Source organism: Plectropomus leopardus, chromosome 14 (genome assembly GCF_008729295.1).
Source record: "Plectropomus leopardus isolate mb chromosome 14, YSFRI_Pleo_2.0, whole genome shotgun sequence".
In the NCBI taxonomy this organism is placed as follows: domain Eukaryota; kingdom Metazoa; phylum Chordata; class Actinopteri; order Perciformes; family Serranidae; genus Plectropomus; species Plectropomus leopardus.
The window spans coordinates 2,416,071-2,429,297 of NC_056476.1; the positions used below are offsets into that span (position 1 = coordinate 2,416,071).

At 38.7% G+C, this 13,227-nt stretch overlaps 1 protein-coding gene across 1 annotated transcript in view; it reads right to left on the reverse strand.

The window, feature by feature from the left end:
* Window positions 1-13,227, reverse strand: part of atrn (attractin) — a 186,895-nt gene that overhangs the window by 91,699 nt on the left and 81,969 nt on the right. The window contains exons 19-20 of the mRNA XM_042500720.1: window positions 12,841-12,956; window positions 12,159-12,316 (exon numbers count right to left, since the gene is read on the reverse strand). Of these exons, the coding sequence (XP_042356654.1) occupies window positions 12,159-12,316; window positions 12,841-12,956 (274 nt within the window). The remainder of the gene's footprint in view (window positions 1-12,158; window positions 12,317-12,840; window positions 12,957-13,227) is intronic.

Below are 13,227 nucleotides of genomic sequence, written 5' to 3' on the forward strand. Positions count from 1 at the left end.
TCCTGCTTATTATTCCTCAGCAAAGCGCGGATTTGCATACAATTCCAGAAAAAAGGAGCAAGAGGAAGAAGAAAAAAAATACAAAAGCTGGGAAACCCAGCTGTGTGCATGTCAGGATGAGTCTGTGAATGCCTAATATGTGTTTAAGAGCTATAATACATGCACAGGAGGGTCGGGATGTGTGTACATTTTCAGCGACTTTACACAAGAGCAAGTAGAGGGCCAAAGGCATTGGCCGCTGTGGTGAGATGACGGGGGGGTGTGAGTGTTTTGTGGACGGCCCGGGGTCTAATTTACTCTTGTAGTCAGCACCATCTGGCTCGCTAATGTGTTGCTGTTGATTACTGTTGAGCGCCGAATCCTCAGTGTGATCATTTTCCTCCAGACTGTTGAACACAGACGAGAAGTTCAGGGTGCCAAAACACCCAGAGAGAAACTTTTTGAAAGATGTCAGCAGTGTGGGTCTCAGCGGGTGACCGACAGCAGAGAGGATTTACTGTGTGATTCCCCGGGTACGGCGGGGGACGGCGTTAATATCAATCGGGGTACAAACAAACTGTGAGCTTTTGCCAAGGATCCTTTACTTTTCAAAACTGTAAAACCTGGTTCAACATCACTTTTCATGTGCTGCGCCCTGATGCCTTTTTACAAGCTATTTAAATTGGTTTAATTTCTTTAAAAGACGTGAAAGAATTGGCAAAAAGTGCCCAACAAATTGGAAGAAATGAATAAAAGATATTAAAGAAAATTTAAAAAAAGGGGGGTTTATTATTAGAAAATTATCAAAAAAGGAAAGATGTCCAGATAATTACATTCATAATTATTTGTTTAAAATTATGTTAAAGAAAAAAAAACTGCAATTTTTTTCAGGGAATTTTCTTCTTTTTTTCAGTTTTTCCTTATTTTCAGGTAATATTCTTGTAACTTGTTTTTTTTTTTAATTTTTTGATTAATTTTGGGCCATGTGTTGTTAAGTTGCTCACTGCCTCTTTCTCATGTTTTTGAAAGATCTCAAACTTTTCTGCTCAGGTTTCAAAGGAATAAACAGTCGTTTATTCTACCAAATGTCTTTCTAAAGCCATTTCGGGGGGTATTTCAAGATCTTCATATGTTTGTCTCTTTAAAAGGCAACTTTTTTCAACCAAATTTTTACAAATTTTGTGGCTTAATGACTCATGCAAACAACGATTTTGACACAGGTTAAATGGAGCAGCCGGCTGCATTGTAACCCCTCAGTGCATGTGCGCACAGTCAATTTGCATCCGCTAAAAGTGCTTGTTTTTGCCACTTTTTGCCCTTTATTGTCTCGCATTAGTTTTTTAATGATTTAGACAACTCTAGTACCAGGTCATCTTTAAGATCTTTAGGATGTTAATAATGCTATTTATGTATTTTTTTTAAAACTCAATTCTTATTTACATTTTGATTTGATGTCATAATTATGTTATTTGATCCACACCATTTGTCTTCAACACATTGCTGCTGCTTTTTCTAGCTCTTTAAACACTGTTTTAATATTAATAAAGCTCTCAAGGCTCAATTAGGTTTTTAAAAAAATGTCAAAAAATAGTGAAAAAGTACCATCAAAAGTTCCTAGATCTGAAACTGAGGTAAAACTTAAAATCCAATAATCAGATATCCAACCCAATATCAGATTTATAGTGATATAAAACCGAAAAAAGCAGGAAATCCTCACATCTGCGAGCCTGGAAGCAGCCTGTTCATGTAATTATGCTCAGTGAGTGACTCTGGAACGACTAATCTACTCATCACTTCAGCGTTTCTCCTTACGAGGTGGCACAAAAATATGTTTAAGATAAAAACCGTTGACATAAACTGTCAGAAAAACTATATTCTTTGATTAAAAAGAAAAAAAAATCCTAATACTTGTCACTCACTTTAATGACATTAATATCCAACATATTCTGAAGCAGCTGCTTCAACATAAGCAGGATTTAAAAAAGAGAATAAAAAAAGTCTTCTCTGTACCTCCACAAAGCACTACAGAGCAATTTTTGGAAATTATTCAGAGTTTTTTAAAAAGCCAATCAGATGCTCGCAATTAGGGATGAATGGTTTGGAGGGAATACTTTACTTCCTGCGCTCATGAATGTAAATGGGAGGTAAAAATGAAAGGATTAAAGAAAAAAACGAGTGCAGATTGTGTGAAACTGAGTGGCGGGGATTCTTTTGAGAGCAAAGCTGAGTATTATCACAGGAGCCGCGTCAGCCGGAGTACTGAAACCCCGCTCGCTTTGTGACGGCGACCCAACAAAGCCATCCAGCGATTAGAGAACCATATAGTGCTTCTCTTTTCTAACGACACAACAGTGAACTTGAAGGACAACGCAAACTTCCTCCAAAAAAAAGCAATGACAGGTGCTTCGGCATCATGCCGTCAACTCCGTTTTGAAAAATACAAGCAGGAAGTCTCACAGAGAAGATGTGCGATAACAGTTATTGCAGCGGCTAATCTCGAGTGTCAGCCGTGTGCTGTGCTTTGTCACCAAAGGCAGGCTGATGGCGGCGGCGGGAGGCCCCCGGGTGCCGCTCTCGTTAGCCCAGCAGAGGGTGACTCTTCAGGGGCCGCGAAGGATCTCGCAGCGGGGCCTGTCAGCCTGCCGCCGGGCATTAAGACTGCGAAATATTCCGCCTTTAATGGCTTCTGACAGCCGCTTGAACTACATTGGAGTTTTGAGTGTCGCTGTCAGCGCGAGGGAGAGACGCTCAACAGGTTTCACGAAAAAGAGGAAAAGTGAGGTTTAAATGTGGCGGAGCTGGAATATGTGTGTGAGATTGTGTGTTTGTCAATGTTCAGTTCTGTATTAAAGAATATTTCCTCGAGGGAAAACTGGTTGAGCCACCAATAAAAAGCAGATTCATGTGTTATTTTTATATATTTATAATACTTTCCGCATTTTTAGGCATGTTAGCAGGGCGGCTGTACGACAGTGATTCTCAACTTACAGCACACAAGCCGAATCTGGCCCCCCAACCAATTTCTAATTCACATTAAAAACAGTGACGAACATCCAAAAATTCAAGAAATGTGCTTGAATCCTAGAAACATCCTAAAATCTCATTAAAGTCTTAAAATCCCTGAAATGTGCTAACATACTAGAAACCCTTGAGAAGTGCTAAAATCCTAAAAGTGTCCCAAAGTTCCATAAATGTCTTCAAACCCTTGAGATGTGCTAAAACTCAAAACTCAATGTCATGAAATCCTAGAAATATCCTAAAACCCTAGAAACATCTTAAAATCCTAGAAACGTCTTAAAATCCTAGAAACGTCCAAAATTCCTACAAATGTCGGAAATTTTTAGAAATGTCCAAAAAAAACGTCCCAAATCCTAGAAAAGTCCTTAAATCCTCGGAATCTCCAAAAATTCCTAGAAACATGTATGGGGCTGCTGTGACTGGCACTCGTCATTTTGCAAAAGTTGCCCCAAGCAAAGCAATTTGAGTATCTAGAGTAATTTTACCTTTCTTTAACGTAAAATCATTTGTTACTATACATTTTCCACATTTATTTGTATGCATAATTCCTTTTTTTTACTTGGTCTGCATGAAATGTAATGCACTGCTTAAATACTAAGTAGCTGGCTGATTTGAGGTCATACCCTCCGCAGCAGCACGCTGGCAGAACTGCTCCGTTTGTGTTTCCTCACCTCCCTGTGATCAGTATCAAAACGCACCCATCAGGCAGCCATGCGTGGCCCAGATAAACACTACACAAGTCCACACAGATCCGCCGCGCGGCCCAGCCAGCTGATAGCTACAGCTGCTGCTACTCCACAGCGGGGTTTTAAATTGGAGGCTGTTCTAATCTCTACCATATCATGACATGTTCACTAAGGCACGGAACAGGAGATCACAGCTCTTTAATGTAATTAGTCTGGGATTTGCGTTTCATTACAAACATCATTAAATTCAGATCCATTCTTCATCAGGAGAGGGAAAAAAAGAGGGGTGGGAGAGCTCCTCGCTGACTAATCGCGGTGCAACTGATTTTGCTTTGATGCTGCGAGCTGCTCAACGGTGATGAAGTCATCACAGAATCCGCTTTGACCATTGTAAAGGATCTTTTTTTTGGTGGGTTAAAATCATTATATCGCTGTGTTTTGTTTTCTGCAAAACAACTGTGCTTTTCGGAAGTTTGATATTTTCTATCCAAAATTGTTATCAGTGTTTATACACATTTTCACAATAAATTTCCATGACTTTGAAACTAATTTTAAAGACCAAACATTCATGATTATATAATAGCTTTATTATATAAAGTAGATTACAACTGAATATTCAAATATGACACATATGACTGAGGGACTGTTTGTTATTTATGCGAGAAAAAGGGGTGGTGGAAAAAAGGGAAAAGCATATCAAATGTAAAAATGTTTTAAGCACTAGGGAGGACTTATATTTTTTATTTTGTTTTTTGCTTGAATTTTTTTTGGCAATTTAGTTTTTTAAAAGATTTTTTGGCAATTTTTAAAAAGTTTTTGGTGATTTTTAAAGACAGCATTTGCCAACAATTTGACTATTTTCTTTTTCTTCGAATCTCGACCTCTGGTGTGAAAGGCACATATTCTTCAAAAATCCTCCAAAATGATTCCACTCATCATAGCCAGAAACTGTAAAAAAACAGAAATCATTGTTGGATTTTCAAATTTCTGACAGTCCTTGAACGCATTATGTGCACCTCTAGAAACTGATTTCCGTGACTTTCCCAAAACTTTGGGGAAATTTCCAAACATTAACAGGCCTGTTAATTTCTATTTGCAAATTCCATGATTTTTCCAGGTTTTTCATGACCGTACTGACAGATGCTGCTGAATGCAACAAGTGAACTCAATGCAAAGGTGCAAAAAACAAACTCTCCTGCAGACGGTATGCACGCTGTTCTAACGCCACTTCCGACCACGTGAAAGCAAACAGAAGCAACCTTGAGGTGGTGTGTCAGAGCGCGAGCATGAGAGAGAGCGAGCTCTGTGTAGCTGCACGCCAAAGCCGGGACAGAGAGAGGGAGAGAGAGAGGGCTTAGCTTGCACACAGCCCACTCTGAATGCAGCATGTGTTTCAACTTAACATTCCACTTTGCCCTTGCTCTTTCTCGGCTGCTGTTTATGAACCGTTTTCCAACACTCCGATCTCCGCCTGCCAAAACAGGAGTACCAACCGCCTACGAGTGCGCACACACACATCCCAATGCCAAACTGCAGTAGACCACTGAAGGCGAGGAGAGTAAAAACAGGCAACAAAAGAAAAATGAAGGGCTGTTATTAAGAAGAAATGGTGAAAAAAAATGATTTTTTTAAAGACGAGGAGAAAGAGACAAGCGGAAATTGTTACCTCGCTGACGAAGGTAAAGCTCCATGAGTGCAAGGAAGACAAATGACACGCTAGCAGACCTGCGCGCTTTAGTTTCAAGGACAGGGGTGATCTCCTATATGATCCCACCCAGCAAGACAGAAGGTGAGGTGGACCAGAGGAGGCTGAGAGGAGGGGAGGGCTCCTCTCTCCACTCAGCTCTGCTCTGTGTTGTGCCGTGGAGCTGCACTGGAGATCTCCTGAGGCTAGCTGGCAGCAGCTGGAGTTCTGAAGCTGAGAGAACTAAAAGCTCTCACAAGGCAGGACATGGGAGATGGAGGCAGGATTTTTTCTCCCCTGCAGGAGGAGGAGGAGGAGGAGGAGGAGGGCAGAGGGGGGGAAGGAGCTGTGCACGGGGCAAACCAGTCAAATCACTTCCAGAAGTGATCGGGGAGGCACACAGGCGGGCAGGCTGAGCAGAGTGCACACAATCCAGGCCCAGAGCACCTCGCGCTCCCAAACAAGCTGCAGCCAATCCTGGCAGCGCATGCATTCACTGCAACTAGGATATGGAGTTTACTGCATCCTCCACCATGCAGCAAAAACACCCCAAAACTAACTGCATAAGCATGTATGATCAAAACGTACTTAAAAAACAGCATTTGAGCAGTTTCACTAACAGCTACACACGTGTCAGCATGTCGATTATCGTAGAAAATTGTCGGGCGCAAACCTCGTATCTTTACATTTCACTATTTTCATTTTTTTTTTCCATAAATTAATTCTATCAGCCCCCTCTACCTCCATCAGTCAGTTTTACCATTTCTCAACCAATGAAATTTATTCTAAAAAAATTGTGACTAAACCTGTATCCACTGGATCCTTTTTAAAAATCCTTTTTCTAATTCCTGATCATTTTGGAGATAGGAGGTTTGCACCTGACAGCAGCGATATGAAAGTATGTAAATATCACCACGAATAATTGTATGAAGATGTATGATTCACATGTTGATGGTTTGGGTATTGTTGAGGACCTTAGAGTCCCTCATTGACTCCAGGGTGTACGAATGTTAAGATACTGCAAGAGCAAGGCCTTGTAGATGTTTAGACTACAATGAAAGACGCGGCTGTATGACGTGTAAAATGTGCTTTTTAAGGATGACTGATTCTTCTGTTTCGTTAGGTTTTCTGGTGTTTCTTTGTCCATGTACGTGCTGTGCCAAGAGCCTCTCAGATCCGACTCATGTTGTCATTAAACTCGTGTATTCACGTAAGATCAAATGTGGCTTGAGGTTATCTATTATTCATCAAGATAAAGACTTGACCAAGAGTACAAGTTCTATCTACATCAGTTTGGCGTTTTTGTTGGCAGGATCCCAACAGAGAGCGACACTGGGTGAATAAAGAAAAAACTCTTTCTCTTTTCATTATCTTACCCAGTGTGCCGTTTGACGGGATTATAGAACAAGAGGAAATTGCACTAAATCAAATATTTGACACAAGTAAAAGTTAATCAAATAAGTGCTGTGAAGCGGACTGTTAAGGTCACGAAGGTAGTGGACTAAACTCTTACTTCCCTCTTCTGGTGCACTGTGTAATAGTAACGCAGGAGTGCGGTCTGCCTGAATCAGGAGAGAAAAGTTTCTTCTACATCACTGATACAACGTTTACTGCATGTGTTATATTCTACTCCACCTTTAGTGGTACATGTAGTGACGTATTTGAGTAGCGCAGTTGTTTGATCAGAGTTACAACTGATTAATTATTAACAAATCAAGCTCACAACAACTCCTTTTACACTGCCTGCTCAAGATGTCATGTTGCCTCGCTGTTCTGAATAAAAGGTAAAATCGCGGAACAGGAGGACAGAGTTGTATCACGTTAAAGTACAAACAGCCGCATTGATATGTCAAAGGATCAGCCGGCAGGATGGGACTATGAGCGAGGTGTCTGTGATATTTTGCCGCCGCCGCTGTGAGAGTTTTAAAAGGAGAAAGCAGTAGTTGGCGGCTAACTCAATGGAGGAGAACTCCATACTAATTGAAAATGTCCACAAATTGGGAAACAATAAGGTCCAGGAGGTCCTTCACCTCCAAGCAAAATAATAAAGAAAAGGAGAAAACCCTCATAATAAGCATAATAGGTCCCCTTTAAACTGATTGTGTGTAGCGCACAGCATGCACCACCAGAGCTCAGTCTCTGGTCTGTACTGGTGAAACAGGCAGCTGAGCTTAAAGACACTGTGACAGCTAGTGAAAAAGTTATAGGTCTGTAAACAGCCGGCGGTACAGGAACTTTCTGGGCGGGGTTTGCGGGGATGACCATCACTGATTGGTCAAACACAAACAGCGCTGCTGCTTCAACTCATGTACCACTTAAGAGATAAAACAAGGAAGTATTCTATTATGGATTTAGGAGGGGAGAACGTTTTGTCTTTGTTTGATAATATTACAAGCAAAGTTAGAATTAGGTGTCGGCTTCTTGACTCTTTAGAAAAAGAGAAAAACAGAGAGGTTGCTTCAGCAGGCTGAGAGAGAGAGAGATAGCGCTGCGGTGCTGTGAGAAAGCAAAATAAAAGAAAATGAGAGAAATAAAATGTTATCTTCTGATTGTTTCACAGCAGTTACCTTCTAAAGAATGAATAAATAACTATCAAACACTCAACACATGATTTACTGTGGACGCAGATGCTCTTAGTTTCATGTTCCTCCCCTGAATTTCATTCATTACATCCAACTTGCTGCAGTAAATGCTGTCGCAGTGAGACAAAACCTTGGCTGTTTCTTCTTCTAACGAGTTCTTCAGATTAAACAGGCAGGTAAACTGAACAGTAGCCTGCACCTCTGCAACCACCAGCAGCCCTTTTTCCACAATGCTGCTTTCTAATACGTCAGCAGACTAATTTCCATAATCTTGTCTTTAGGCCGTGGTGGAAACACAGATAACAAGAAACCTGAAGGAACGTTAAAGTTCCTTGAAACTCACTTTTTGGGACTACAAGTCCCGAGAACTTTTGAATCCAACCCACGACCCTTTGCTGCACGTCATCCACCTGCTCCCCTTTACAGGCTATAGGTTTCCTATTGGAATAAAGTCATAAAAAGCCAATAAAATAATATTAAAATAACGAAATAAACCGAATTAAACACCTAAAATTCCTGGAAAATGGTTACTTTTTAATTACTATTTCTTTTCTGGTGTTGCCCCATGGGATTAACTAGAACGTCCAAATAACAACTTCATCAATAGTCTTGCCTTTTTGCTGTCCTTTAAAATCAGCCTTCATTTCCTAATAAAAAGTTCATTGGTTTGCACCTGACATTGATCTCTGTCCAATGCTCTGTTCCAGTAACACTAATAGCCCTACAATAAATCCTGCCTTCACACAGGTTTTTAAACTGTTTCAGAGACAAGTTGAATCAAATTTATGGTCATTTTAAAGGCTGTAAGGTTGTAGCACTGTTGAATATTATGTTATTAAGTGATAATATATCAGGAAAGGAAGTGAAAGGAGTATTAACCCACAAAATGATGATTTGTGTATAAATTCCTCACCCTGTGTTATGTTGAATTCATGAATAAAATGTTGTTTTTCTTACATGCCCCCATGGTGAACGAAGAATCCAAAAGCAGAGAAAACGCTTGATAATTGAAGTCATAGGGGTCCGTATTTAACAAGAGCAAAACTATATAAAACAGCTGTTCACGATCCAATCATACGCTCAGTACTGAGACTGCCGGTGAGCGTTTGTGAACAGATGTTTTGATGTAGTTTTGCTGTTGTTAGACCCCTCTGACTTCAATTTATCCAGAGTTTCCTCTGCTTTTGGATTCACTGGAGGCCCGCGAGGGAAAAGTTTTCTCCACAAATGCTGCGTAACTCAGGTGATTTACACACAAATGTTCATTTGGGAGGTGAAGTGTTACTTTAACCCTTTGAAACTTGGAACAACATCACTTTTCTTGTGCTTTTTTAAGATGCCTTTCAAAAGTATTTAAAACTTAAAACTAGAGCAAACTGGCACAATTTCTTTCATAAACAAGGAAAAATGCAATGAACAACTTGGTATGAAGTGTTCAACTAATTGCAGGAGATTAGTAGATTAAAAAATATTTTTTAAAAAGCTGAAGAAAAATTCTCATAATTGTAATAATAATTAATAAATTATAATAAATCTTTGTCAGGTCATTTCCCTGTTTTCCCTTTTCATTTAAAAAATAATAATTAAAAAAATAATTTTCTACTTTTAAATAATTTCTTGCTAATTTTTGGATCATTTTTTCTTTCGTGCCGTATTGCCAAATTTAAAAAAAAAAAAAAATCAAGCCAATTTCTCAGGTTTCAAAGTTAACCCTTTGTAACCTGGAAGGACATCAGTTTTCTAGTGCTGGGTTTAGAGGCCTTTCGCATTTAAAACTTTGAAACCTAAGAAAATTGTTTTGATTGATTTTGAAAACATGGCTAAAAATGGCAATCAGAAATATGGCAAGAGATGTCTCGCAAATTGCAAGAAATTAAGACCAAAAAAAGAGCTTAAATTTAGTTTGAGTTACAGAGAAAGAACTTCTGAAAAATATTTTAAAAATATTACAGTTTTTCTGAATTTTTTCTACATATTTTGTATTTTTTTAAATTTATTTATTATTTATTTTATTCACCTACTGGTGAATTTTTTTTTATTTACATTTTTTAATTATGCTTTTGTAACTTGTAATATCTTCCTTAAAAAAAAATCAACTTGCTAAAGTTTCAAAGGGTTAAGGACACCAGCAAGCCCATCAGAAACCTTTAGTATAAACTGAGTTCACAATGTAAGCTGAGTCAGGTGACAGCAACTCAGAACAGCAGGCATATGGATGGCGTGTGGAGAACTTATTTTGACCATGCTTTACTGGTGACTGCCAACATTTACATTCTGCCATTTTGCCCGCCAACTTCTCAGTTTATAGAGCAGAAAAGTGGCCAGTAAATTAGACAAGCTGACCAGTCACAGTGAAAATTGACCGCAGATTTGCTGCACTTTGATCCAAAATACGTGATGCTATGAATGCATGTATACATGTTTATTTATTTGCAGAGGATGCACATAAAAGCAGATTAAGAGACCTGGTGTGCAACTTTGTAAATGCTTTTATTTAAGATGCATAAATACATGCATTCTCAGCTTCCTCTAAGTGCTTTCAGAATATTTAGGACAACTTAGGCCTTTTTCCATTAGCACTCATGCTGTACTTGAGCAAATTCTGCTTTAATCACATTTCATGCTCTTATTAAGTCTTGAAATGTTTAATTATGTCTATTAAACATTTTGAAACTATAAAACAAAAAGTGCAATCATGCAATACTACTTTCAATGTGTTATTGATGTAGTGTGTTATATATTTTTAGTGTATTTGATTATTAAGATTGTTTTTAACTTATGTAAAGTGTCTTTGTGAGGAAAATGTGTTTTTTTCATAAATTATGATTTCTATTATTAAATATGAAAGATGTCACATTTCTCCCTTTTTTCATTTAATGGCGAATCATTTCACTTGTCCTTTTCTGCAATATTTCATTCACATTGACTCCAGGTATCATTATTTCTGCTTTTCGGTGTTGTCAAAGCACAAAGCCTCCTGTTTCTAGATTTCAAGCGTTGTATTGCACCTGTCAGCTTTCTGCCCTGTTCAACATGTCAGTCAGTGGATGCTGAGTCTTGTGTGTCACAGCTGAATGCGTCATTCTGTCTGTCAGAATTAAATCTTGCCAGTTGAAATGAATTTGAAGCATCACAGAAACTGGGAGTGAGTCATTTCTCTGTTATGAATTTTAGCAGACACAATTGTTTTTAATTCAGTAAATAAATTGCCTTTAGTGCAGCTAAAAGTGGTAAAAGTAGGGCTGGTCGATATGGTTTTAAAAACGTTATCTTTATATTTTTTGGCTATATCCTGATACATGATAGCCTGTATATCTTCATATTTTGAAATCTCCTCTAATACAAACATTTTAAATGAAAAGGTGGATTAAAATGAAGCCGTTGAAACCTGAGCAAATTGGCTGTATTTCTTTAAAAAGCATGGGAAGATGGCAATGAGCAACTTAACAAGAACTTTTACTCTTTACTTTTTTGTGTGCAATTTGTGGGGCATGTCTCACAAATTTGCAAACACCAAATTTGCCATCCTAAAAAAAATTACTAAATACAAAAAACTCTTGGGTTTCAGAGTTATTGCCTTTAAACAAGGACTCACTTCACTGTGAGCTGGCAAAAAACAGCTCTCCAGTTAATATATCAAATGTGCAAGCCATAGTGATGTTTTATGGTTGCAAATTTGACTAAATAGCTGCAGTGTGGAGCTCTGCAAAAGCCCTGCTTTTTGTGTGTGTGTCTGTGTGAGGCAGAGAGCTGTAGGGGAGACCAACCGAACTGAAATGCTGAGCGTGTCTCGTGCTTGCGGCTTATGAAAATAACCTGACAATTCATACTCGATGATCACAATGTAGTTATTCTATGTTGTTCTATGGAACAAGGTGCTATATATTGAGTATACTAGATATATCACCCACTCTTAAGGTACATTTGAAAATTTGGGCGATGATAATTTGATAAGAATTTCTGTTTTTAATGCTCTGTAATAGTCAGTAGTGTTTTCAGGTCACCTACTTTTTCTTGGTAAATGCAGGTGTGTGTGCATTTATTATAATGAAGCATGCAATCACTGGATAAAGTTAAGTACAATATGTGCCCCTCACATCTAGTGCAGCTTCACTACAACGACTAAGTATTCTACTGCAGCACAAACTACTTCCTGCTTTATATCTAAGTGATATGGCTGTGTATTTGTTCGACTGAAAGGAAATTTACTTGGATCTTAATGGGCCACGTGAAGTTGCTGACGTAGACGAAGAAGGTGATATTGGGGCTGTTGCGGAAATCAAAGTTCTCGTTGGAGAAGCTGTCTTTGAACTCCTTGATGTTGCTCCGAGAGACGATGGGAATCTCCTCGCCGGTCTGCGTGCCTGCTGAAGGACAGAACAAAAACACCGGATGACAAAGACGGCGAAGGGAAACAAAAGTAAAGTATGTGATGTGGATTTTTTTTTTTCATTTAAAACAGTGGAGTCATGACAAAATTACTGAATATTTGATATATATGATCAGGACTGATAAAAAATTAACTCATTAAAAGTAGAAAATAATATTGATGTATATCTTTTTAAAACATGATTGTCAAGCGATACATGTTTGTGTGTGTTTGTCTGTGTGCGTGTGTGTGTGTGTGTGTAATATTAATAGGAGTAGAAGATGGGAAAAATAAATACATTTTTTATTAAAACTGAAATTAAGACTATTTAAGGCCAATATTCATAAAAATGTATTTCAGACATTTAACACTTTAAGGACCAGCAGACACTGTGTGCCTGGGAAAAAAAGATACATTTTGAAGACACGTATTTACAGAAGACACAGAAAACTAACCAATCAGCGCAGAAATCAACTGTCTGTCATTGTCCTGAATGTTGTGGTGGTGTTTGCTGCGACCTACCGGTGAAGCTGGTGGCCCAGGTTATGTTCAGGTTGAAGTTCTTTGAGGCGTTTATGAACATGTCCAGATCCCGGTTTGGCTGAGGAGGAAAAGAGGACACAAATAGCACACAATCACTATCATCATTTTTAAATGGACGATGAACCAGAATTTCAATTAAAGACAAAGCATGTAGTATATTTGTAGCAGGTCAGAAAGCCCCTGTGTGTGACTTTGAAAGCAGAGCGCAGCTTTGGATCACACACACACACACACACACACACACACACACACACACCAGTTTGCAGCTGTACAAACAGTCACTGTATTGCAAACTGGAGCAAATTTGCACAGCTAATGGAAGCTGCATTAGCAAAACAAATGTTTGAACAAGAGTCAGTGATAAAA